General features: G+C 43.5%; 2 protein-coding genes and 1 long non-coding RNA gene across 4 annotated transcripts; 1 reads left to right on the forward strand and 2 right to left on the reverse strand.

Moving 5' to 3' along the window:
* Positions 1-70: 70 nt before the first annotated feature.
* LOC308676599 (uncharacterized protein) lies at positions 71-6,396 on the reverse strand. 2 transcript variants are annotated; one of them, XR_014028327.1, is made up of 6 exons: positions 6,302-6,396; positions 4,689-4,850; positions 2,311-2,361; positions 1,674-1,838; positions 1,404-1,577; positions 71-1,215 (listed from the first exon to the last, which is right to left on the reverse strand). XR_014028327.1 is itself a non-coding variant. In XM_081342494.1 (6 exons), exons 2-6 carry the CDS (start codon positions 4,848-4,850, stop codon positions 1,080-1,082), a joined length of 717 nt encoding a protein of 238 aa, XP_081198620.1. In that variant the 5' UTR covers positions 6,302-6,396; the 3' UTR covers positions 71-1,079. The 2 variants fall into 2 exon arrangements, 1 of the variants encoding a protein (XP_081198620.1); XM_081342494.1 differs by having other exon boundaries at positions 4,660-4,850.
* Positions 6,397-7,510: 1,114 nt separating this feature from the next.
* Positions 7,511-17,795, forward strand: LOC308676598 (THO complex subunit 6 homolog). Its single transcript, XM_081342493.1, is given in 14 exon segments — positions 7,511-7,641; positions 9,098-9,213; positions 9,319-9,383; positions 10,540-10,643; positions 10,756-10,793; positions 10,885-10,933; positions 11,452-11,523; positions 13,158-13,260; positions 14,518-14,567; positions 14,994-15,020; positions 15,024-15,056; positions 15,725-15,835; positions 16,001-16,129; positions 17,354-17,795. Coding segments are annotated over 13 exon segments (981 nt in total). The 5' UTR covers positions 7,511-7,641; the 3' UTR covers positions 17,438-17,795.
* A 4,638-nt stretch (positions 17,796-22,433) lies between these two features.
* LOC308676723 lies at positions 22,434-24,868 on the reverse strand. The gene is made up of 3 exons (XR_014028356.1): positions 24,848-24,868; positions 24,603-24,665; positions 22,434-22,575 (listed from the first exon to the last, which is right to left on the reverse strand). It is a non-coding gene; the product is annotated as an uncharacterized lncRNA (long non-coding RNA).
* Positions 24,869-27,067: the final 2,199 nt, after the last annotated feature.

Below are 27,067 nucleotides of genomic sequence, written 5' to 3' on the forward strand. Positions count from 1 at the left end.
ATAGGAGGAAGCGGAAGAAACCCAGCAAAACATTTCAGAATTTTCCCAGCCGATAGTATTGTTTTTCCCCCCTTCTCATCTCTCTTTAGCCTTGCTCTGAATAGGAATGGTTTAGGACCAAGCTACGTTGCTCTCCTCTTAGGATTTGGAGAGTTTTCCATCACTTCCGTTAGCCCCATCCTTCAATCCAGATGTGGTGAGAAAATAGCCAACTGTCCACGTGGTGGGTTGGAAAAAAGGACTTTGTAACCTTTGCAGCTACAATTGGAGTACCATTCAGTCATTCATGTTTACCTCCAGAAACAAAGTAAGAAATGGAGGCATAAATTTTAATATAGGAATATGAAATTATGTCTGGATTCAGCTGATAAGTTGCCAACTTATGATTCCCAACCTTTGGGTATTACAGAGAGACTGTCCCCTTTCAACATTGGGGCCCTCTGTACAATTTATTTGCTTCATTAATTATTTTATATACACCCAACTAAAAACATCTCATTTTAACCCACTGCTAATGGCATCAGACTTGTTAAGGATATACCACTATTCAATAAAGACATTTAGATATAAAAGCACTTCTGCTTTTATTTGCCTGTTAACACCCATTCCTTAGGTACCAACAGGAAGAGTTCATCATTACGCCAACTCCTCTCAAATAACATTTGGCAGTGTAAGTGTTGAATTCTCTTTATCGGAAGCAAAAAGTCAAGAAAAAACACTTAAAATTCTTCCAGCTTTGATGTACATTAAAAATATGCGCCAATCAAGTATAAAAGAAGTGGTTGGAATGCCCATTTAACTCTTATTTAAAAGTATATTACAGTGTCCTAGGAAGTATTCGCTGATTGCTTATTGAAAGAGAAAATATATATTGGACTTAGTTGCAGGTATACTGTACATTATGGGGATGGAAGAGATAAGATCAGATTATTGCAGCTGGCTAAAAACAAATGCGCCATGGCGGAGTAAAATATTTGTAGTGAAATATTTATATCGACTGGATAAAGGTGCTTTTTTGTTGACACAGCCAGACAGAACTGAATTTCACTCCAAAGGGAAGTAAAATTAGGGTTGGTGGTTCATATTTCCATTTCCTCTTGGTTTGACACTGCTTCTAGGTGGGGCCGGACCAATGAGGGAGACATCAGTGCCCTAATGGTGTGTAAGAGGGAGTTACTCTGAGGGCTCCACAGGACAACTTCGGTACAAGGATTCCTGTGAAAATTAGGGAAGCTGATTAATTGTTCAATCCATTTTCCTTATTATATCTTCCTGCAAGTAGTCTTTGACATACGACATACGGTCACAAGTGGTGATACCTCTCAAGCGAGGTGGCCTTGCTTAAGAAATTCCCACCCCACCGGTCATTAAGCAAGGACTGCCTGTATTTCATTAATACTCACAGAGAAAGAAACATTTCTTCAGGGGCGACACTGCCTCCTTCAAGTCCTTCTAACATGAAGGAAGACAGCACCAGCATAGGGCAGTCTCCCATCATGAATTCACCATCTACAATGACTGTAGTCAGCTCTTCCTCTGTAAAGTTGGTTTCTTCACTTGCTCCATCTTGAGACAGCCTGAGATGTAGAAGGCCTTATGTGAGGAAGTCATAATACTCTACTTCCCTGAACCCACTTTTGTTAAAACCACAAAGCCGCTATGCTTTCTGGTACCTCTGTTGTAGCTCTTTCAACTGCGTGTATGCCTGCTGCCATCTGGGGTTTTCACAGTGCACAGGGAAGCCATTAGAACTGTAGATGTGGTCATTGTCCAGGCTAAGGGAGTTAAAACGGGCAGCCATCTTCTCCTCTGAGAGAAAATGTTTAGAACTGGGTTCCCTGTTGAGGTGCAGAAAGCAGTGAAAATTCACTCCCCCAAGGAGTGCCGAGCTCACCATGGTTAAACTAACACACCCCTTCTGGAAGGTGGCACTTCATTAGAAACATTTTGGAAGTTTTCTGCAAACAGGAGGACCTCCAAAATACAAGGTGGTCCTTTATACAGTGTTTCTCATCACTTATGTTGCTGAATGTCTACACTATGATAGCATGAGAAGGTTCCAGAACGCAACGTGAAGGGGCAAGCTTAATCACAGGTTATTAACTGACAGCTTGGTTTGCTGGGTTACCACTTAGTCTTGTAAACCATATAGTGACTTAACATCTACCTCTGAACAAAAACTTACATTTTGCCAGACTAAGCCATCAAGTGCCATCTGTATACCCAACAATATGGAATACAAAAGTGAATTGGGGCATTTATTTTGTCAATGCCTTCTTAGCTGTAGCTGTCATTTTCCTCCACACTTACTGATCTTGGCTTTCCAGATGTCGCTTGAAAGCAAGGGATACTGATCGGTACCTAAAAAAAGAAATTAGACTTGCATTAAGGAGCTAAACATCATTCTTGATTCTTTTTTGCACCAGCAACATACCCTTAAAATAAAATACTAATAACACTTAGACTTATATACCACTCCATAGCGCTTTACAGCACTCTCTGAGCAGTTTACAGTGTCAGTATATTGCCCCCAAAAATTTGGGTCCTCATTTCAGACCTCAGAAGGATGGAAGGCTGAATCAACCTCAAGCTGGTCAGAATCAAACTCCTGGCTGTAGGCAGTCAGCTTGCAATACTGCATTCTAACCACTATGCCACCAGAGCTCATAAAATGTCTAACGGCTCCTTACTGCCTTTGAAAATCCAAAACCTTCCTTTTGATATCACTTTTATAGTACTTTTATGTCAAATCCCAAGGTGTAGTCCGTTCCCAAGGCCTTCACAGCTTAGGTACAGAATTTTTGAAATATTTCCCAATCTGTTTATTGTTGCAGTTAATTTCAGCAGCAGACAAAACCCCTGCCCAAGCTTTTATCTTTTATGGTTTAACTGTTGGATGCTACTCAGTAAATAATTTTACAGTCTAAGCTGTGCTTTTTAAATGTTTTTGTATAGAAGGCAGGTTATATGCCACCACGTTGGCAACGACTCTTTGTAAACAAATAGATTTTCTCTAAAAGTAATGCATAGGTAAAGGTTCCCCCGCACATGCGTGCTAGTCGTTTCCGACTCTAGGGGCCAGTGCTCATCTCTGTTTCAAAGCCGAAGAGCCAGTGCTTGTCCGAGGACGTCTCCGTGGTCATGTTGATTCCCTGTGGAATCAACTTCCCCTTGAGCTCCGGATGGCCCTGGACCTCTGGTCCTTTCGTCGCGGCCTTAAAACATTTCTTTTCCATCAGGCTTGACCTGGACTGACAATAGGGATTTTTAAAAATGTTTTTAATATTTTATCATTGGGGCTTTAATTTAATTTTTTTTAACATTTGTATTATTGTCTTTTATTGTTGTTAGCCGACCTGAGACCTTCAGGAGATAGGGCGGCATATAAGTCCCAAAAATAAATAAATAAATGTGGCCAGCATGACTAGACGCCAAAGGCGCACGGAACGCTGTTCCCACTGTAGTGGTCCCTATTTTTCTACTTGCATTTTTATGTGCTTTCGAACTGCTAGGTTGGCAGAAGTAATGCATATTAGGGTGCTATTCAAAAATACTATTAAATATCCAAATAAACCTGCTGATACCTGCCTTCTTTGCCTTAGCACCCTTCATCATTTTTCCTTTGAAGCAGAGCTGGGCATTTAATTTAATTTAATTTAATTTAATTTAATAATATTTCTATACCGCCCTTCTCCCTGAGGACTCAGGGCGGTTCACAGGGCAAGAATAAAATACAGAATTACAAATATTAAAAAGAAATTAAATAATTGCCCGATTTTAAAACAATTGATATATTACAATTATAAAACCCCAAAGATAATATTAAGAATACAAAAATAAAAAACCCCACCAATCCCCCATCAGGCTAGGCCGGCTTGTACAAACAAAAACGTCTTGAGATCGCGACGAAAGGAGCGAAGATCGGGCGCCATCCGGAGCTCTACCGGTAACTGATTCCATAGCTCCGGAGCGCCCACAGAGAAGGATCTCCCCCTGGGGGCCACCAATCGACATTCTCTGACCGGTGGCACCCTGAGGAGGCCCTCTCTGTGGGAACGCACAGGGCGCAGGGAGCTTGATGCCGGCAGCAGGTGTTCCCTGAGGTACTCCGGCCCCCTGCCATGGAGGGCTTTGAACACCATTACTAGTACCTTGAATCTCACCCGGAAGGCAACTGGTAACCAATGCAGCTCACGGAGCAAAGGTGTAACGTGGGAGTATCGGGAGACTCCCAACACAACTCTCGCGGCTGCATTCTGTACCAGTTGGAGCTTCCGGGTGGTCCTCAAGGGCAGCCCCACTGGGCCATATCCACCCCTTTGGCTGTCCCCATTTGGCTTGCATGAGGTCAATCGGAAATTAGAAATCAAGTGTAAATAAGTGTAGAATCCTATTAGTTCAGCCTTCCACAACAATCCGAGTTTCTCATATGGCCCCTTGGGAAAATTGCCTACTCCTGCTTTGAAGAAAGGCTAGTTGAGCCACAGAGCTCACTCACTCATCTTTGAGTGCCACAAAATGCCTCTCTAGCAGCTCTCTTAACATCTTTTTAGATGCTGTGTGAATAAATGCTAGATGGATGAGTTCTCCTCTATCTCACACCTAAGCCTAAACAGAATTTTTTCATATTTATCTGAAAGCCTCACAGCACATGATTACCGAGACCCTTGTACACCACTGAAATTCACCAATCTGTGTCTGGGTTTCATCCGTGGAATTGTGCAAGGCACATCACGTTCCCAGCTTGGGATGATGTGGCTACAGCCCATATTCCTCGACAAGACAGAGCAGTGCAAAAAATGCCCAGAAGGAACAGCTAAGGATGACCCTGGGTTTATTGTAGGATTCATCTGTGGAGTAAAGCAAAACAAAAAGTTTTTTAAAAAAATTCCCAACAGAGATGTGACCAACTTTCAGGACAATTACAAAATACAGAAACCTCTAAGATTTAAACTCATTATTGGGCCCCAAAATTCTACCTGAGCATTTATCAGGAACTGAACTGAGCTCTGCTAAAAGTATCTTGACTTTTAAAAAATATTGCTACAGAGCACAAAGAACCATGCAGAACGCTTAGATGCACACTAATTGTAGGTAGTCCTTGACTTATGACCACAATTGAACCCAAAATTTCCATTGCAAAGCAAGACAAGTGAATTGAGTTTCACTTCATTTTATAGCATTTCTTGCCAGTTAAGTGAATCACTGCAATTAAGTTAGTAACATGATTGAATGTTACTGAAGCCATTGAATCTGGCTTCCCCCACTGATTTTGTCAGGTAACAAAAGGAGATCACATGATCCCAGGACACTGCAATTATCATATGTGTTACCAAGCATCTGAATTTTGATCATGTGACCACGTGGATGCTGCAACGGCCTTGGGAAAAGCGATGTCATTTTTTTCCAGTGCTGTTTAATTCTCAACAAGTGGTTGTAAATCGAGGACTATCTATATAGTAAACGTACATTCTTGGAAAAAAATAAAGGGACACATCCCAAAAAATGGGCAAACCTGAAAAGAGGATTAAAAAATCTTTATAATTTTGCTTTACAAAGGAAAATTCAAGAGCAAAACCAAGGAAATTTTATAAAATCACGTATCGTAATAAAAATACCCTAAATCAAATCATTTATTTGCAAAAACTCCATTCAATTAAGAATCAGCTACATCAGGGATTGCAATTTTTTTTTTACAAAGCAAATGCCTTGATTTTCAGAGCTCTCAGCAGTTCAACTCCTGAGTAAAATCGCCGCTAAAAAAAACACCCTGTAAATTCTTAGGCAGGGGATCAAGGATTACAAGGCTCACAGGGGATTTCCTTAACCCTCCAGGGTCATCAGGCCCCTTCAGGGTAAGACAAATTCGCTGACTGGACTTCCCTTTGCTGATAAAGCCCAGCTTACATATTGTTGCGGGGGGGGGGGGAAGAGAGCTCCCAGCAAGCTTTGCGCCCTTTGGCAGCCATTTTTAGGGCGTTCCCGATGCCTTAGAATCAAGAAATTCGAATCCCAGCATGCCTTGCGCTGGCCTAATGGCCCGCCACTAAGCCGGGGTGGCGTGACCATGATCACAGGAAAGGGCGTGGCTCTCTCTGAGGGTGGGGTAGGGTGCCCGGTTGATCCTTTGCACGTGCGCGCTGTGGAGAAGAAACTGAACAACTAGTAACGGTCAGTGCACGCGCACGCTGCCGGGTGGGAGGCGGGGAATGAAAGAGAGGTTAGAGTGCGAACCGGACGGTAGGATGTGCGCATGCTCTATTCCATTGCAAAATTTACCAAGAAGGAAAACAATTCTTACCGTCCTTCAGATTATTTCTCACTCTGTTCTCACAATGGTTGCACCACAGCCAGACGGGAAAATTAGAAGCGCCACAATCATCACGTGAAGAGAAGTGATGCTTAATGTCAGGAATTGTGGGAAATGTAGTACTGTAGGCTTAAACGAGGAATCCCGTTATACTTTGGGTTCGGGTCTCTCTATCTTCGTTTAACCATGGAGATGCTGAATTGATGACTCGCGCCCCCTACCGTCTGCTTTTTCCATTTCGAAAATGATTGGACTCGAACCAGTGGTTTAATCGGACTCGCTGGGGTAGATGGGAGTTGTAGTTCAGCATAGGTGAAAGTTGATTGATTAAATAGATTAAAATGCAAGGCACGTTTCCCGCCATTTGAGTTCTAAATTTAGGCCGTGAAGGAAAATGAGAGACCTTAGTTAGTTGTTTTGTTGGCTGCATTGTTCTCTGGTGAGCCAAACCAAAGCACTGTGTTTGCAAATCATTTAACCAAAGCCTCTTTGGTGAGTGAGAAGGCAACTTTCTTAATGAGTCGTTCTTCCATCTTAAGCAATTATGTAGTTCACAGAATTATCCTCTTTAGAGTCTTTTCTCCAAGATGGGATAGATAGGAGTTGTAGTTCAGCATAGATGAAAGTTGATTGATAGATTAAAATGCAAAGCATGTTTCCCCCCACCATTTGAGCTCTAAATTTGGGCCGGGAAGGAAATTTGGAAAGGAGCAACTAAATTAGCAATTTAGTATGTGCTGTGCTTTAAGCCGGCAAACCATGGCAACTTTTAAGATATGTGGACTTCAACTCCCAGAATTCCCCAGCCACCATGCTAGCTGGAGACGTCTGGGAGTTGAAATCTACACAGCATAAAATTGTCAAGGTTGAGAAATACTGCTCTGAGCAGTTCATTTTCGTTGCAGTGTGGTTTCTATTTTATCCAGTTAATGTCTATTTATAATTATTTTAATTAGATTTTTTTTTGAGAATTCAATATAAATATATCCAACCTTTTGGGGATAAAATCAAATGTGTGGTGACAAAACATACTCCTTGCAACAAAATCAGAAGCAAATGGCAATTAAGCAGACATGGCAACGAAGTAAATAATGAAATCACGACAGAATGAAACTCAGTTGCTGCTTATTGATCACACCAGCTTGCGTTGAATCCAATTTGTTTCCAATGAAATTGAATATACTGCATTGGTCAGTGTTGGCATGCAGAATAATGTAGTATTAAAGTGGAGACTGCTGCCAGTCTATCTTCTGCAGTCATTCCAAGAGGATTTGCTGAAACTACAAGTAGTCCTTGAGTTACGACCTTAATGGAGCCTGCCCATTACAGTTGTAAGTCTTAATGGTTGATTTTATAATGTTTGTGTGGTGATTGTTAAGTGAACCATTGGTTTGGATTGCTGCTTTGCTGAAAACAAAGTAACTGATTTTCAGCGAAACATCATAAAATACAGTCATGTGACTGTGGGACGCTGCAAAATGGCCATACATGAAGCCATGTTGCCGAGTGCCTAAAGCAGGGGTGTCAAACGTGCGACATCACGTGACGTATCGCGACTTTTTTCCCATTGCCAGCAATGGGGTGGGCCCGGTTTCGTCGTGACACATCCTGCCCGCGGGCTGGCAGTTTGACAGCCCTGGCCTAAGGTGCAGTCATATGATCGCGAGGAGGTGACTGTCAGAACTTCAGATCTGTGTCGTAAGTTCTCTTTTTTGGGTTGGGTTGTAACTTCAAATATCGCTAAAGTCATAAGCTGAGGACTACAGCTACAAGGGTGCTAGGGAAGGCTTCTGCCTTTCTACTTTATCTCCATGTCAGGAAATTGTGAATTTATTACAGATTTCCTCTGATGGTGTTTTTTTTTAAGCTTACTTCATTGTGGATATACTGAAACTAAAGTTGATTTTTGTAATTGTTGCATCTCATTCCATTCCTCCAAAGCTTTCCCATTCTATAGAAGCCCATCGACTTCTTTCTTTAGAGTATGGTATATCATATGTGGACTAGCAATATAAATTAACATTTTAAGCAGAATAGTAGAACCCAATAAAATATAAGTGTCAAAAAGAACTATGTTCAAATATGTCGAGGCCAGGGGTAGGCAACCTTGGCTCTTTTATGACTTGTGGACTTCAACTCCCAGAATTCCTCAGCCAGCAAAACAAAGCTGGCTGAGGAATTCTGGGAGTTGAAGTCCACAAGTCATAAAAGAGCCAAGGTTGCCTACCCCTGGTCTAGGCCATCTAACCGTTGAAGCGCAACATTGTTTATATTTAAAAAAATCAGATACTGGTCCCGGTATATGCTCTCAGCTAGTTGTTCATGATTTCTTTGGGATTTCACTGAGGCACAGGGAAGCAAGCATCCTAGGTGTAGGATGGAAATGTGATTGCATGGTGAAAGGCAGTTCATACGCATACACGTGCATGAGTGTGGGTTGGACAACTTGAACAAGTGCAAGAACACCATCGCTTCTACTCATGAGTCTTCGCTGAAATTATCCTTTGAAATAAATGTGGGAAGTGAATTTTGTCATCGCAGTGAAGGAAAATTGTTAAGGAAAAATGCAGGGCAATTTTTTGGTTTTTTTTTAACAGTTCCGTGTGCTAGTCTCAAAAGAATCAGAGTTAGACCACCTGTTGTGGGTAGGAGCCTAAGAGTATTTCTATGCCAAGAGAAGCTAGTTGCTACTTAAGAAACCCACGAGGAACATCTCTGGATGCAGCCTAAGTGAATCTCTGCTTTTATCAACACCATTCTTTTGGAATTCGCCTTCTCTTTTGCTAGATGGATATTCAACGATCTCTTGAGCTCTTGCACATGACCATATACACTCAGAGCATCTCACCTTGTGGCAAATATTTAGCAGCCGGAAACAACTATGGAGAAATTGCCATATTCAGGTATTTCGATGTGGCTTATCACTGGATATGCTTTTCTTTCATTGTTTTTTTTTTAAAGCGAACCATCCTTGGGTTAACCTTCACTGTTTTTTTTTTCCTGGATAGCCTGTCAGCAGCATTAAGTTCAGAAGCCAAAGAGGAGAGCAAGAAGCCGCTGGTGTCCTTTGCAGGTTGGTGATGGTGGTCTGGCTAGCAGAGAAAAGCTAGGGGTGCCTTAGCTTTGCCTGTAGCAAAGTTTCTGAATCTTGGCAGTTTTAAGATGTGTGGACTTCAACAGAAGCATTAGCCTATAATGCCTGGCTTGTTCTTTTTTATATACATGTTTTATTGATTTTTTTAATATTTACATATACATGTATTTGTGAAACAATATGGTGGTTGGGTAGTTAAAATAAGAAATGACCAGTTGTAAATAGTTGAGGTTGCATCAACAGAGATGCCCTCTCTGATTCCCTTAGTTATTACGTAGTCAAAATAGGCAAGTTAATACATTTTTAGTTGTAACCTAGTCAGTTAATAAAGTTTAAAATATATTTTCACTAATACATATCAATATCCTGTTTTTAAATTTTATCTAATTGCAATAGAATATTCTAGAGTAGCCTATAGAACATAGAAGAAAGCTTGATTTTTGGGTAGCCCACAATTCCCTATTTCAATAAAGAATAATTCTCTTGTCTACAAAACTTACATGGTTCATTACAAAACATTCTTATGTTTTACCATTAAAGTCTAGTTTTCATCTTAACACATCACCAGTTATTAGAAATATATTTTTTTGTCTTAACCGTTCAACATTTATTAAAATACTATCTTTTATATATAAAATTCTAGATTCTGTACTATAGTTCAAAAGTAAGCACTGACATATTCTATAAGTCATCTTGACCGTACATCCATTTTAAAAATTCTATCTTTTGATGTGTCATTCCAATTTCTATAACATAGTTCAGAGTTATATTCTAAAAGCTTACTTTTGTTTTCCTTTACAAACCTAAAAGCTAAATGTAAAATCAGTTATATTTTTTAGAGATTCCCCTTAATCCATTGAAAGATGTTTTTGTAGTCTTATCTTTAGGAATCCCAAAAAAGAAACACGTTCAGTTTTTTAAAATCTAACCTGGGTTGTTCTTCTGTGCTGAAAGTTAGGGCTGCGTGTCGTCAGCAGGCAGCATGGTTGGGCCATCTGCCTCTTATCTAACCCGGAAGGAGTTCTTCATTTGGCATCAATGTGGTTGGGTTTCTTTCGTTCAGCTGAGGATTCCCCAGAAGGCATCACCCTCCTGAGGCCAGTTCCCTCTTAAAACACCCTCCTTCTTTCCATAGCCCACAGCGGAGCTATCTATGCCATGGTGTCCACCGATTGGCAGCTGTTGAGTGCTGGCAATGGAGAGGTCAAAGCCTGGAACTGGAGCGAGATTGTGAAAAAAGTAGGAGTTGGGTTGCTGTTCTCCCCCTTCCTTCCTTCCTTCCTTCCTAGCCTGGCTGTAGTTTTCTGACTTCTGTTATTCTTAAGATGCCTTTCCTTGCCTCCCGTTATAGAGTTGCAAAGAGGCTTGGAGTAGGAGGCCACCTTACGGGTAAAGCCTAGTTTTGCTGTTTCCTTTTTTTTTTTTGGCTATTATTTTTTCCCTGTCGAGATTGAAGGTTTGCCTTGCCTTTCCTCTTTAGAAGTAGACTTGAAGTGCCAGAAATCAACAGCCTTCAACTGAACCTGAAGGTATGGCCCAGTGATGGCGAACCCTTTAGAGACCGAGTGTCCAAAGTGCAACCCCAAACCTGCTTATGTATCGTTGGGGGCTGGGTGGGTGTGGCCAATTGGGTGGGTGTGGCCAATTGGGTGGGCGTGGCCCATTGGGTGGGCGTGGCTGCGGTGGTAACGGCAGACTGGGTATGACTAAAAAAGTTCAAGCAATCAATTCCGACTTTGCAAGATCTTTTTTTTTTCCCCACGAGAAGTTGAAAAGTTGAAATTGATTGATTGATTGAACCTTTGTTTGTTTTTTGCACACGGCGGCGGAGGCCTAAAGCGAAAAGGTTTTATAAAACCCAGCTGAAGGCCTAGGACTGGGGTGACAGCACGCGTGGCCACAGAGAGGGCTCTGCGTGCCATCTGTGGCACACGTGCCATAGGTTCGCCACCACGGGTATGGCCGGTGGGCTGTCTTGAGATGGGTCAATACAGCTCAGGAGGCTTCATCATGCCACATTCTTTCCTTTCTCCCCCACCTCTTCCAGGATAATACTCTTCTGATGGCTGGAGGTGACTGTGTCATTCACATGATGGACTTGGAGACTGGAGCCTTTACTGTGAGTCCCCCAGGTGTGGGGAAATAAACCAAAAAGATTTCATGGACCTTTCAGCCTTACTGATTTTCTCATTCGGTGTTCTCAAATTGTTAAGATCTGAATAAATTTTGATAATTTAACCAGCAGGTCATGTCAAGAACAAAAGATCAGGTCCATGTATGAAGCTCCAATTAAACTGGTTTATTCCTAATCTTTCTGTACAGAGGAATCTTTTTCAACTCACCTTCTTGGAGTTAGATAAAGTCAGTGGAATTCAAGGGAAGTTATTTCACTTGTGACTACATAGCCGTTCCAGGTTGAACCCTTTTTTGACTCTGCCCACTCCTTCTACCGAATCGGTACTTTTTTATCCAGATTGAGGGAGGGAGGGAGATAGATAGATAGATAGATAGATAGATAGATAGATAGATAGATAGATAGATGTATGTTAGCTGCGAAGTCGTGTCCGACCCATCGCGACCCCATGGACAACGTTCCTCCAGGCCTTCCTGTCCTCTACCATCTTCTGGAGTCCATTTAAGCTCACGCCTCCTGCTTCAGTGACTCCATCCAGCCACCTCATTCTCTGTCGTAGCTAGATAGATAGAGCATTAAAAACACGCACTAAATAAATGTTGATTACCAATCTTAATGCATCTAATGCATCTAAGTACTCCGCCTTGTGCATTTGCCCATGTTTTTACTTTCTAAACTTCCAGGGTGATGTTTCTCAACCAGGGAGCTTTTTTCATCATATCACTTTCAGTGCTGTTGCCGAGAATCCAGAAGTTGAATTCGATAGATCTGAAAGTGTTTTCAGCTTTCTTCTGTAAAGTCGGGTGAAACATGGTTATGGGTTTTACCGTTCCCTCATCAACACACATAATCGGTGCTGCCTGTACTATCTCAGGTCTGAAACCTGCCTTGAGCAGGTCTAGATAATCCTTCCATGGTCCTCTGAAGATGTAGTCTGATCGCTTCTTAACAACCTTGTCCAGGAAGGGAAGGTCGGAGACTGCACAAAAACTATTCAAAAGCATTGGCTCCAGCAACGACTTCTCACCGCCTCTCATATTCACCACGGCTTGGATTTAATGGAACAGATAGCTTAACTGCCTTAAATATCCTGTTTATTCTTCAGCCTAATGACCTTCCGCAGGAGAATTGCAGGATTCTCTCAGAATTCATTGGGAGAGATGTTTGGGGGATTTGGGGAATAGTATAGATAATTATAGATCAGAGACATATTCTGTTTTGTTAGGGTTGAATAGCAACTCTGGTGTCCTCTCTCTCTCACTGTTAACCAAAGTTGGAAAGATGATCTGCATGATCTGCATTAGAACACCAACATAGGTAGTCCCAAAAGGTGCTTTTTCACGAGGCAACTGGACTTCCTTGTTTTTCTTTGAAGACGTTTCGCTTCTCATCCAAGATGTTTCAGTTCTGATTGGAGGTGGGGAATGGAAGTCAGAGCTGAAGAACCTTCTTGGATGAGAAGCGAAACGTCTTCAAAGAAAAACAAGAAAGTCCAGTTCCCTCGTGAAGAAGCACCTTTTGGGACAACCATGACCTGAATGACTGAGAATCTCCATAGACACCTATATAGGTAGACCTGAAGTCACTTTACCTTGTCTGTCCCTTCCTCCTCCTCTCAGCGTGAATTTCAGGACCACACTGATTATATCCACTGTTTGGCCCTTCGGGAGCAGCTCCGAGAATGTCTATCAGGAAGTGAAGATGGCACCGTACGTCTTTGGGGTAGGTGTCTCCTATGTCAGACTCTCTCTTCCTTTCATACGTGTCCCCGTGTCTTTATAAAAGATCCTAACGGTCTTTTAGACCAGGGGTGGGCAACTCCTCCCTGCTGACTCAGGAATTCTGGGAGTTGAAGTCTACATACAGGTCATAAAGTTGCCATAGTCGCCCAACCCTGCTTTGGACAAATGCAGTGTCCTCTGGATATGTTAACTTCAATTCCCAGAATTCTCAGCAGAGGCCATACCAGCTAGGGAATTCTGGGACTACCTCCACAAATGTGACAGGCTGTACTACAGGAGCATAATACATATGCCTTACATTAAAGTCATCAACTGTCCACTTACCTCTAGAAGCACGGTGACTCAGTGTCTTAAAAGATGCCGGAGAAGATCTGTGCTCTGAAAGTTCGAGTTCTACCACTGTGTGACGGAGTGAGCTCCTGTCACTTGCCCCAGCTCCTACCAACCTAGTGGTTCAAAAGCATGCAAGTGCACATAGCTAAATAAGTACTTTGGTGGGAAGGTAACAATGTTCCGTGTTTTGCTGCACGCTCTGCGCTGTGGGGTGATGTCATGCTGGCCACATGATTACGGAAACGTCTTCGGACAGCGTTGGCTCAGTGGCCTAGAAACGGAGGTGGGCACTGTCTCCTAAAGTTGGCTCTGACTAGTTGAGTAAAACCTACGGGGAACTCCTTTTCCGACTTACTTCACGTTGCATGATTAGTAGCCGGCCTCTGGGATTTCTGTCTGTACATGTCAGGGATAGATTTGAGACTTCTGCTTATAGAGTTTGTGCTTTATCACTCAGCTGCATTCCTTCCCTTCCCCTCTAAAGCAAACTTGTATCTGGGCCCTGTCAGGGCAGAACTTCATCTATGTTGACCCTACTGTTGTGGAACAGGCTCTCTATGCAAAGCTACCAGCATTCTGGTTTGAGCCGAATGCAAAATGATAAGGCTTCCTTGGGTGATTGTAAATCCAGATGTTTCTGAACCACAACTCCCAGGAATCCTTCACTGTTAATTGTATTGGCTTGATCCTGATGCGAGCTTAAGCAGAATTTGAAGAGTTGTACGTTTCTAGTCTATTTGGCGTTGTTTTTGTATCTGCCCCTAATTTGCTGCCTTCCAGACGCAAGGAGAATGAATGCTGGGCAGCTCAACACATCTGAAGGATGCTGTTTTGATTTTAAATCAGTAAGAAAATGCTGTTTTAAGGACAATCTCTTTTTTTCCCCTTTTAACCTGGTTTTCAGATTTACGTACAGGAGGTCAAGTCCAATCAATTGAAGTCCACAAATATGAGGTATTTTCATCTTAACCTGAATTTTGAATTGTAAGCCTTGCAGAGTCATTGATTGAGATGGGTGGCTATTGAAATTGAATGAATGAATGAATGAATGAATGAATGAATGAATGAGCGAATCTTCTTTCTCCAAAACTCAGAATGCATAATAATTCTGTGCTCCTTATCCTTTTTTCTAGATTTGCCCATAGATATTTTTTTTAATTTTTTTTTAAAATTCCATTTATATCCCGCCCTTCTCCGAAGACTCAGGGCGGCTTACAAGCTTAGCATTTTTGTTAAAAAAAAATAGGAATTTAAGTCTTATTGATTTCAGTGAGCCTGTTGTAGTGGGGACTAATCCAAAGATCAGTTTTTTAATACTGGGAGTCTAACTACTCCTTAACTCAGCAGTTTTCCTCTAAAAACTCTCCTTAATTCTTTTAGGAATGCAGCCGCCCGCAGAATGGGAAGTGAATCAGTTGTTTGGCGACTGACTCGGACTGGATGGTGAGTCTCTGGGCAACTTGCATTTCCGGAGATGGAGCAGACAATGGCGTTCCAGTTGTTTGCATCATTAATGGGGCTTTCATGATTCCTGGGTTAGCTCTCGTCATACCATTAGCTCATCTGCATACTATTCAAAAGAGACAGTCAAAAAGTTCAAGAGGAAACAGAAAGACCAGAACCACCTCCTTGCCAGCAATCAACACCCAGATAAGCAGAGAATAATACCAGGATTAATACTAGGTAGGCTAACAAGCAGGAAACAAGTTACTCCAACCAAGGAACTAGCAAACAAACAGCCTGATCAAGGAGCCACTGAGAATACTCCCAACAACACTGACAGGGCAAGCCACAGATTTATTTATTTCCACTATTAAATTCCTACGTAGCCCATCTCCCCTACAAGGTGACTGTTAAATAAATAGAGAGGAAACCCCACTCCCTTTCTAGCACTGATGATGCTACCTAGCTGGGTAATGAAACATCTGCCAGAAAACAACCAAGTTCAGAGAGCACCAAGGGCCCCATGGCTCTTCCTTTTGGAGCCCCCGATCTCCAATTTATTCTGAAGTGGGTGATTGATTTATAGATTGAGAGTTCAAACTTGTAGAGAGCACCGGGTTGAGGAACGAAAAATCTGAAACATACTTTTTTTTTAAAAAATGTCACAGGTGTGTGGCGGGGGCCCAGCGCTCACTCTTTGGCACCTACGTTCAGTGACACCCACCACTGTATTTCCCTTGCCTCAATGCCAGCAACAAGCCATGTTCTACCAAGATCTGGTAAGTCTTACATCCTTGAATTTTAGGTCCTGCACAATTGCCCCATGATGTATTTTGACATCCTTGCTTTTTCTTAATGGTGGCTGTCGCTTTGCTGCCTTTGCCTTTTTATTTAGCTACTGTTAATATTCTCATTCTTCCATCCCCTTTCCTCATCTTTCACAGATTCTCTCTGCTGGCCACAGCCCAACCATTAACCATTTACAGATCAGCGGAGAAGTGAAGGCCCAAATCCCTTGCATCCCACGTTGCGTTCATTCCATTTCCATCAACGAACACTCTGCAGAGCATAAGGTACCTCCATGTTTGGGAGCAGAACAAGGGATAGTAGATGTTGGGGGCTGTAAAATTGGACGAATGGGGTGGAGCTCAAATTGGCTAGGCGGAGCCTAAAATGCCAATGAGCTCCCCTCCCCCATGGCTTAGGCCCCTTTTGCATAAGGGGCCTAACCTATCTGGGAGAGGAGAAGGTGGTTGCGGGGTCCCCCCCCCAGTTTTTGGGAAGGAGACAGATACTTGGGTCTCTGATTTTGAAGAAACTCAGATCTTGGTAACAACATAGATTCATTAATCATAGTGTTTGTATCTAACATCCTGTCCCATAAAGGCAGAGTCCAATTCGGCTAATAAATACAGTGACAAAACCAAAAACCAGCAGTTGAACCAGGGTGAGATGAGAAATTTTAGCTATCGCTTAATAGCAATAACACATGTAGACCTATATATCAGACATGTCAAACACAAGGCCCGGGGGCCGGATTCGGCCCACGAAGTGGTTTCATGTGGCCCACGAAGCCATCCTGGAAACAGTGAGGGAACGGCCCCCACTGCCTTGGCCCTGGCCAGAGACCCTCCTTCTGCCAGAGACCCTCAGATCTGTCCCACTCCTGCCCAGGCCCCCATAGGCACCCTTGATGCAAACAATGTAGAGCTGGCCACGCCCACCCAGTAGGCCATACGCACTCTAGCCATGCCCACCCAGTAGGCCACGCCCACCCTGGCCACACCCACCCTGCCCCCTGAGGGCAACCGCAATGCTGATGCGGCCCTCAATGAAATTGAGTTTGACACCCCTGCTATATACTGTTTCACAGTGCTTTTTGCAGCCCTTTCTAAGCGGTTTACAGAGTCAGCCTATTGCCCCCAAGAGTCTGCGTCGTTATTTTACCGACCTCAGAAGGATGGGCAGCTGAATCAACCTTGAGCCTGTCAGAATCCAGTTGCTGGCAGTTGGCAGAATTAAGCCTCCAATATTGTTTTTTTTTAACCACTGCACCACCACGGCTCTCTTTAAGAGTCCGTTGTATCCTGGGGCAGAAGATTGTGTAGTATAGTTGAGTAGAAAATCTTCTGATTTTCCAACAGCTGCTAGGACTCTTTTGGAAATGGTGCCAGCGCCAGTCCAACTACATTTTGAAACAGCAGCGCGCAAACCACGAAGCTGGAGTTGTGGCTAGCTAGTCTGGTTCAGCGCCTCATGTAAACTCATCCCCAAAATCTTTTTTTCTCCCCCTTCAGGTACTGACAGCAGCTGGAAGCAGCCACTGCATCGACGTCTTCACCAACTTTGGCTACCGAGCTTTTTCTCTAACTTTTACCTAAGATGCACATAGTGTCGTTTTGTGCAATTTCAAATCTGATATGGTCTAGGGAACATCTCCATTCTAGGGACATCTCTGATTGCCGAGGAGCCTGCAAGGTTTGCCTGCAAAGGGGGTCGCGCCTCCCCAGGTTTGTGAGAGACACTCCAAAAAGAGGCACCTGAAACAGGATTACTTAATATAAAAATGAACGAAAGGAACTGAAATTTGCCTGTGTTTTCAGAAAGCGGACGTCCTAATTCTACTGCGGATCTGCGTGTTTCATCCTAGGACTGGACTGTCGAATCTATTCCTGAAGACATGGAAACTATCCTTCCCCCCCCCTTGTTTTTCTCCCCTTAAAAATCAACATGTTTTCATCTCTACTTTCCTTTTTTTATTTTCACAGGTATTTCAACAAGGATTCTTCGTTTGTTGGTCTCTGCTGGGGTTTTGAAGGTGGGAATAGCAATGGGATCTTTTGCAAGTTTAACTGCTTCAATTTATATATTTAAAAACATTGCACTGATCTCTTCCCCAAACAGCTGGAAATGAGCTGCCGGAGTGTGGCAGCAGAGTGTAGGTATTAGAAGGTCTTCAGATGCCTCCACACCCCGTTTCCACTCATATTTTTATCTCTTCCCCCCCCCCGACACACACATCTCCTTCTTCCTATTTTCCCCACAACTTTGTGAGGTGGATTGGACTGAGAGAGTATGACTGGCCCAAAGTCACCCACCCAGCCAGCCTTCCTGCCTTAAGGCCAGACTAGAACTCAGTCTCCTAACGGTTGGCTCAAAGTCATATGTCCAACTTTCATGAGTAAGGTAGGAGTAGAAATCATTGTCTCCTGGTTTTTAGCCTGGTGCATTAACCACTTGACCAGGGGTAGGCAACCTTGGCTCTTTTATGACTCGTGGACTTCAACTCCCAGAATTCCTGAGCCAGCCATGCTGAGGAGAAATGGAGAGGTTTCCATGCTGAGCCATGTTGGCTCAGGAATTCTGGGAGTTGAAGTCTATGTCATAAAAGAGCCAAGGTTGCCTACCCCTGCACTAGACCAAATTGGCTCTTATTGGAGGGTATGTTTGGAAATTCCACAATTATTTTTTAAAATGGGCCATTTTGCCACTATATGTTTGGTTACCAACTAGATGCTGTGGGGAGGGCATATCAACCTTACTCTGCTCTTGCTACCAGTATCTTAAGCATTCTGGGTCTCATCCAGAACCAGCCAAGGATGATGGGAACAGAATAGCCAAGCTATAAAGAGGTGTTCAGGAACTAGCACCCTTGGATTTGAAGCCCTTGAATCTCCTGCCAAATTTTGCCTAGACAGCTTCGGCCTCTTACTTCTGCGTTCTGAAGGTTGGAATTACTTCACGGTACGAAACAATGCCTTGAGATGGAGGGAAAGTTATTTATTTATCATTATTTCATATTATTAGAGCCGTCTCAACTCCAGTGGACTCTTGAGCTGCATACAATCCCCTCGCCTCCCACAATCCCCTAAGAAGAGATTAAAAGCTAAAATCACATTCACAGCTTGGGACTAAAATAATCCAGAAATGACCCAAAACTGAATCACAAATTCCTTCCAAACCCCCCAAAATAATTATCCACAGGCCTGGGAACAAAGCCAGATTTCATGGCAGCGTAAAGCCGTTAGTTCCCGAAGGGACCTCACAGGGTTTATTCTTCGGTGGTTTCCACTTCCACGTACATACGTTCATCTTCCATTCTCTTCAGCTCGCTCAGTTCTTCCCGGTGTCTTTCTTTAAACTCTCGGAGAGCTGCGGCTTTCTCTTCATAGTCTTGGTTGACCGGGCAACCTGCTGATTCATGGCCTGGGACGAGATAGGCCGTGGGGTCCGCCAGCATGGCTGAAACCTCATGGCCGAGGGTCTCCAAGGACAAGGGCTGGTGGATGGAGCTGCTGGTTTTGTACTGTTTGTTGAAGAGGTTGAGAGGCTGTAGGAAGTAATGAGGGAGGCGTTTCTTGGCCAGGGTGTGTTTCAGCAGCCCCAGGAGATTCCTTAGGGAGGACAGCAGAGTCTCCCAGTCCTCTTTGCCATGATGGATCTCACAGCACCACAGCAAAACGGTCTGCAGGAGATGAAAAGCAACAGAGCAATTCTTAGATCTTACGCTGACTTTGGAGGCCTCCCTCGGGTTGAGTTGATCTTCATGCTCCTAGGTCAGGGGTAGGCAACCTCGGCTCTTTTATGACTCGTGGACTTCAACTCCCAGAATTCCTGAGCCAGCATGGCTCAGCATGGAAACCTCTCCATTTCTCCTCAGCATGGCTGGCTCAGGAATTCTGGGAGTTGAAGTCCACGAGTCATAAAAGAGCCGAGGTTGCCTACCCCTGGCCTAGGTTTATATCAAGAAGTGGTTAGGAGGAGAGGAATTTGGGCGGTGTAATGGTGTCATTGCAGAGTGAGGTGAGAGGGAGCTGAGGGATTATGAAAGTAGATGTCGGCAATTGGTGCTATCGGGAGTAAATCACGCAAAGCTCTCGATAACACACACACCCCAGCAGCAGAGAAGGAAAGGAGATTGCGGAAGAGGGGTGCTTTTTTATCGCTACACAATTTTAAATGCTCCCATGCGGGGTAGAAGTGAGTTTGCTGTACATTTATACAAGCGCAAGTAGTCTTTGTTTAGTGACTGAAGTTACAACACTGAAAAAAGGCATTGACTTGTGACCGGTCCTCACACTTACAACCACCACAGCATCCCCACAGTTAGATGATCAAAATTTGGGTGCTTGAAAACCGCCTGCATTTACGATAGTTCTAGCATCCTGGGGGGTCACCTGTTCGCTGTTTGCAACCTTCCCAGCCAGCTTGCAACAAGCTACATCAGTGGGGGGGAAGCCAGATTCACTTAGCCACCGCGTGGTTCACTTAACAACTGCAACGATCCGCTTAAATCGGGTGTCAAACTCAATTTCATTGAGGGCCGCGTCAGCATTGCGGTTGCCCTCAGGGCCGGGTGGGTGTGGCCTGGGTGGGCGTGGCTAGAATGCGTATGGCCTACTGGGTGGGCATGGCCAGCTCTACATCATTCGCATCCAGGGTGCCTATGGGGGCCTGGGCAGGAGTGGGACAGATCTGAGGGTCTTTGGCAGAAGGAGGGTCTCTGGGCCAGGGCCAAGGCAGTGGGGGCCGTTCCCTCAATGTTTCCAGGATGGCTTCACGGGCCGCATGAAACCACTTCACGGGCTGCATCTGGCCCCCGGGCCTTGTGTTTGACATGTCTGGCTTAAATGCTGGCAAATCAAGGTCATAAAATCAGGCTTGACTGACTTAACTGCCTTGCTGATCAATGGAAATTCTGGTCCAAATTCTGGTCATAGGCCAAGGACCACCTGGATAAGAGAGTTTCAGTGTATCTTCATGAGGGCGAGGTGGAAGCTTAATCTGGCCTAGCGTACTGTTACTTCAGCAGATTCACCTTAAGATGGTAGGAAGTCAAGAGTTTGCCATACTCCGGGGTCCACCTGGTCTTGTTAACAAACTTAAGCAGTCGTAAAGCTGCCCGCCTCTGCCCTCCATCGGCGTCGACTTCCCTAAGGATCATCTCTTCAGCACAGCTGAAAGACAACCTGGTTCGGGGTGGGGGGTGGGAATGGTAGTTAGGAATATTGTAACCGTTCTGCAAATAGCTTTAGAAGTATGTATTCATCTCAGGCATCCTCCCTGAGTGTTACATGTTTGCAGCTTGCCTTCTTTCTTAAGGTGGGCAGAAAAAGTGAAATGATGGGAGGCTAGACTAGTCCACAATCTGGGAAAAGATGCAGCTGCTTTCAAGAGTTCCAAAGAGGTGCTGGATTGGCACCTCTATACATTAGGAAGCATCTTTTTTTGATGGAATTTTTCGAAGCAGAGGGGGGTCACCTGGATACGATGGGCACCGTTAGCAACCAGTTTAGTGTTTCTCAACCTTGGCCACTTTAAAATGGGTGGACTTAAGACACGCTGGCTGGGGAATTCTGGGAGTTGAAGTCCACCCATCTTACAAGTGGCCAAAGTTGAGAAACCCTCAAATACAGAGCAACAGAAGCACACAACTTCTCAAAAGAGGCTTTCTTTCCAGTGAATCAATGAACATGTCATTCTTTCATTAAGGAAGGTAACATCAGCCCTCCTTAGATGAGGGTTCCAGAATTCCATTAAAAGCAGAATTTGGCAAAGGCTTAAAACATTTTTTTGTTTTAAAACCCAGATAATTGTTAATTGTTAATTGTTAATTTTATTTGTATACCGCCCTTCTCCCGAAGGACTCAGGGCGGTGAACAGGGCACATATAAAATACAGGATACAAAAGTTAAAAAAGAATTAAATACAAGGCCCAAGCTAAAACAATAAATAATAATATAAAAACCACAATAAAATCCCAACCCATCCCCCATCAGGCCAGGCCGGCTTGTTCGAATAAATAGGTCTTCAGATCGCGTCGGAAGGAGCGAAGGTCGGGCGCCGTCCGGAGCTCAACCGGCAACCGATTCCATAAGTCCGGGGCGCCCACAGAGAAGGCCCTCCCACTGGGGGCCACCAGACGACATTCTCTGACCGGTGGCACCCTGAGGAGGCCCTCTCTGTGGGAACGCACAGGGCGGAGGGAAGGATAAGCGCTCTGGGGTAGGCAACATCGGCTCTTTTATGACTCATGGACTTCACCTCCCAGAATTCCTGAGCCAGCTATGCTGACCCGGGAATTTTGGGAGTTGAAGTCCATGAGTCATAAAAGAGCCGAGGTTGCCAATCAGGTGTTTTATTTTGCATCACTATTCAGCATCCCTGCAGGCCTTGAAGCCATGTCCTGTTGCACTGCCTCATCCTTGGCCACCCGCTGCCCTCTCACCAAATGACTGGCGGGGGGGGTGTTACCTCCAGAATCCATCCTTTGGGACGAGCTCAGGCGCCACTTCTTTCAGGGCTTGTACCTTCCGAAGGAAGCTTTTCTTTTCATTGCTGAGGTCACCGTCCCACCAATCAGAAAGGTGGGTGAGATCTTCCCTTATCCATTCGTTGGAGAACTCTACTGCCCCCTGAATGGCCGGCACCAGCTTCACTGGGACGGTTTCGTTCCCTTCGTGGAAAACTAACCGGACGGCTGGACCGCTCGAATCCAAGGGCTCTAATTTGATGTTCCCTAAAAATGTGTCGGAGGAAAGCAACATCCAGGGTGTTAATTACCCAAAGAGATGCACAGCCCTGAGTTGTAACTATAGATAGTTTTTGACTTACGACTGCAATTGGTATCAGAATGTCCGTTTCTAAGCAAGGCAGTTAAGTGATTCTTGCCCAATTTTACATTACTTTTTTTTTTTGCCAAGGCAGTTAAGCGGTCATAAAATGGATCCGGCTTCTCCCCGTTGATTTTGGTTGGAAGCCAGCTGGGAAGGTTGCAGATGGAGATCATGTGGCTGCCCCAGGATGCTGCAACCCTCATCAATTCATGCCAGTTGTCAAGTCACCTGAATTTTGATCACGCCGTGGGGATGGTGCAACAGTTGTAAACGTGAAAGCTGGTCATAAGTCACTTTGTTCAGTGCTGTTGTAATTTCAAACAGTCACTAAACAAATTGTAAGTCGAGAATTACCTGTACTGCATTGCACGGTGGGAAAAATAAAACTAGTAAAAACAATGGCAGATAAAAAGGCTAACTGACTAGGAAGCTCACACACACACACACACACACACACACATGTCACTCATATTTTGAAGTAAGACAAGTGAAATATTAGGTCTTTGGCCAAGGATCCCTACTAGTAAGGTAGGTACCATCCAGGATTTGAATCCTGGTCTGCCACATGAAAGGCAATTCTTTAACTTCTACTCTATCCAGTTGCTCATAAATTATAATATACAAATGTTGTGCAAATATACCATTATACAAACTACATTTGCATTTATTATTATGACACACAGATTGTATATATATGCATGTTCATTCATATGAATGAAAAAAATTTCATTCATATGAATGAACATACATATGGATCTGATTTCCTTCATTCCTTGGTTATCAATTTCTAGCCAAGATTCTTCAGGGTACCATAGATAGCCAGAAAACAAACCAGTGAATCATCAAACAAATCGACACACAGAGTTCTGATTTGACGCAAAGCTATCCTACTTTGGACAAATTATGCAAAGACCGAGCAAAGAAGGCTTTGATGCTGGAAGGAAAGAGAGGAAGAGGAGGACCACCATCAAGATGGAGGGACTCGGTTAAGATGGTGATGGAGGTGCCCTTGGACCAAGTTAGAAACAAATCATCACTTAATGGCACATAATCAATTATAAAAGCATTCTTAAAATAGATTCTTTGGGGGCAGTGAGCTGGAATAGTGCCCTTCCTCTAGCAAAATCTTTGTTCTGACTCACTGCCTGTACAATCTTACTATATTTTAATTTCAGGTATATATTTGTGCGTAAATGCATATTTCCACATTTCATTGTTGTGGATCTATTTAAATGTACTTCTATTTCTAAAGTGGCTGGAAGGCAAATAGCAAAATCAATCTGAGGCCTCTCCTTTGAATTAAAAATGGAATAATGTTAAGATCGTTAAGTAAAGACAGCAACAAAGGGAACGGAATGGGACCTGTTTGAAATTCAAAGACAAAAAACACAAAAGGCCAAAAGGAATTAGTTTCACGCAAAGAATCTGCCTCTAATCATAATCTGATTCATTCCTGAGAAGTGTATGAAGATTCTCAATCATCCAGATCATGGTTGTGCCAAAGGTGCTTTTTCAATAGGCAACTGGACTTTCTTTTTTGTCTCCTTGAAAATGTTTCACTTCTCATCCAAGAAGCTTCTTCAGTTCTGACTGAATGGTAGGGAATGGAAGGATTTATATTCCTTGCAGTCATCTGGTTGTTAACACTCTCTCTGTGAGTTGTTAAGTAGCCACAATGACTCTCAGAGAGAGTGCTAATGACCAGGGGACTGCAAGGAATATAAATCCTTGAAAAAGCACCTTTGGGGCATTCCTGAGAAGCTAATTTCTTGCTATGCGGGGTTTCTAAGATAATTTTTAAATTTGTTAATCTGTAGTCAGTTAATTTTTTTTATAGCCCGGCAACTCAAAAGACAACAAAGATGTATCTGCTCATGATGAATGTTTCCTATTTGGAAAAAAAATGGGCAATAAGAAAAAATCAACTTACCTCTTATACTATTATGTATACTGGGTACTCTGGAAGGGAACATCCGATGCTGGAAAACAGGATCTAAAGGTTGAAGAGGAATCCAGTATAAATTTAAGTCTGGTGTTAAGGTTTTATAATCTGTAATCACTGCTTTTGTTTTTAAAACCCAGTGAATTAGCAAGAGGACCACTGGAACCCAATCCAATCCCTCAACATGTTTTCCCACTAGAAAAATATTTACATTTTATGCTTTCTGGACTTACCATTTTGTCGAGGATGGGTGTACTCTAGGGAGATGGGAAAGAGAAATAGGAAAAAGTCAAGGAGAATCTGTTGTAATTTCAAGAAGAATCTCATTTAAGAACCAGGGAACAGACCAACATTCATCCCAGCAGACACATGCTATCTTGATATGCTATCTTGATATACAGATAGTCCTCGACTTGTAACCATTCATTTAACAACTTTTTGAAGTTGCCACGGCACTGAAAAAAGTGACATACAGCCAGCCTTCAGACTTAGAACGGTTGCAGTATCTCCACAGTCACGTGATCAAAATTTGGGCACATGGCAACCAGCATGTATCTAGGGCAGGTGGAATGTCCCAGAGCCATATGATTGCCATCTGTGACCTTCCCAGCTTCCAACAAGCAAAGTCAGTCAGGGATGCCGGATTCGCTTAATGACATGATGCACTTAACAATGTCAGTAATTTGTTTAATAACTGTGGCAAAAAAGGTTGTAGAATTGGACACAACTCACTTAACATTCAGGTTGATTCGCAACGGAAATCTGGTCCAGTTGTGGTCGTAACCTTGAGGACTAACTGTAGTGAGGAGCCTACAAATTTCTATCTCATGGTTGTTGGGAACTGAGCCGTGGAAAATAACAACAGCGGCTATTATGTTGATGTCTTTGGAAAAGATGTGACTTTTCACACAATAAAAGTCTCTAAAAACTTCTGCCTGGCTAGGAGTCCCCAGACTTTACTCACAAGGAACATTTTTGTGACATCCAGCCCAATGAAGAACCTGCATGCTTTCCCCTATTTGGATCGGCCTTAATTAAGATATAAAGCGAGTAGGTGACATCTGGCTTTACTTTTCTACAATTATTTCATTCAAAAGGCAAATAGGATGCTTGGCATGTGGCAAAAGACTAGTTTCTACCAACATCTTTATTCACAAAAATGTATCCAGATGACTGATCTTTGAATACTGAAATGGTTAATAGTGTAGTGTTAAGTTTCAAGTCTGCCCATCTCAGAAAGAAAGATGAAGGACCATCTTTTCCCAGTTACATTTATCCAACCTGCCTGAGCAGGGGGTTGGACTAGATGACCTCCAAGGTCCCTTCCAACTTTACTATTATGATTATGATGGTTATGATTAACAACCTGCCAGAGCAGGGGAATAGGTGATTTTAGGAGTCCTCTCTCTTAAGGATGTCCATCTGGGAGATCCAAGAAGAAGGGCCTTTTCTGTGGTGGCTCCCTCCCTGTGGAACATCATCCCTGCAGAAATAAGATTGGCCCACCTTGACATTCTTTTGAAAGGCCCCGAAGAGAGTTTTGCCAGTGGAGCTGGGAACTCCAGGTTGATATGGAGCCCCATCAAGAGTTGTTTGTTGTCACTGTGGGGGGGTATGAAGGGTTATTGGGTTTTGCATTGGGGTTTTATTTCTGAGAGCCACCCATAAGTTGGGCAGCCATATATTTTTTCTTAAGAAATAAATAACGTGTGGGATGGAGGCTCTACAACAGAGTTCCCCAACCTTTCCAGCTTTGTGTACTGGCAGGGAGAAGAGATGGAGTGTGCGTGCACGTCCTAGTCTGCTGCTCGCACAAATGGGGATGCTCGACCACTGCTTTCACACCCCAGTTCCCAACAGCTCACAGCTGACTAATGGGCCTTGGCCCAGGGATCATGTTCCTTCTGCTAACTGAATCCTTCCTAAACAGCCACAACTCACCAAGAAAATTAATTTTGTGAATCCTCCCCATATTTTTTTTTTAGCATTCACATCATTCTCTCTCTTATTCTAACCGTGTCTGGTCGACACAGCTGCCCACCCCTGCGCTGGATTCCCATTGCATTATTAGCTAATTTTAATGAAATGATGCACCTGGATTCAAGGCAATCCCTACATATCGATGAAAGTCCTTCAGGATTTGCTCTGGGTCCAAATTATGATGGCTGAGACTCTCCTAGCAAAAAAAGAAAAAAGAAAAAAAAAGAGCTTTTTTTCCTCCCCTCCCAGAAAAAGACTTTTTCCCAGCAAACGTGCCCCAGATTTCAGCACTAGGGTGCGCCACCTTCCCTCCAGGCCAGGGGTGGCTCAGGAATTCTGGGAATTGAAGTCCACGAGTCATAAAAGAGCCAAGGTTGCCTACCCCTGCTCCAGGCCATCCTGTTAATACCTACCTCATACATTTCTAATTTATAATATTCAGGGTCATCATCTTCTTCCTCATCTTCCCCCAA

This window comes from Vipera berus, assembly GCF_964194415.1.
Source record: "Vipera berus genome assembly, chromosome: W".
NCBI classification, from domain to species: Eukaryota; Metazoa; Chordata; class Lepidosauria; order Squamata; family Viperidae; genus Vipera; species Vipera berus.

Excerpts from the sequence above, each read along its gene's own strand:
- LOC308676599 (XM_081342494.1), bottom strand. The coding sequence starts at position 4,850 with ATGAATCCTACAATAAACCCAGGGTCATCCTTAGCTGTTCCTTCTGGG. Across the intron at positions 1,839-2,310 it reads CATCTGGAAAGCCAAGATCA|GGAACCCAGTTCTAAACATT; the intron begins GTAAGTGTGGAG and ends GCACCTCAACAG. Across the intron at positions 1,216-1,403 it reads GAAGAAATGTTTCTTTCTCT|GAATCCTTGTACCGAAGTTG; the intron begins GTGAGTATTAAT and ends TAATTTTCACAG.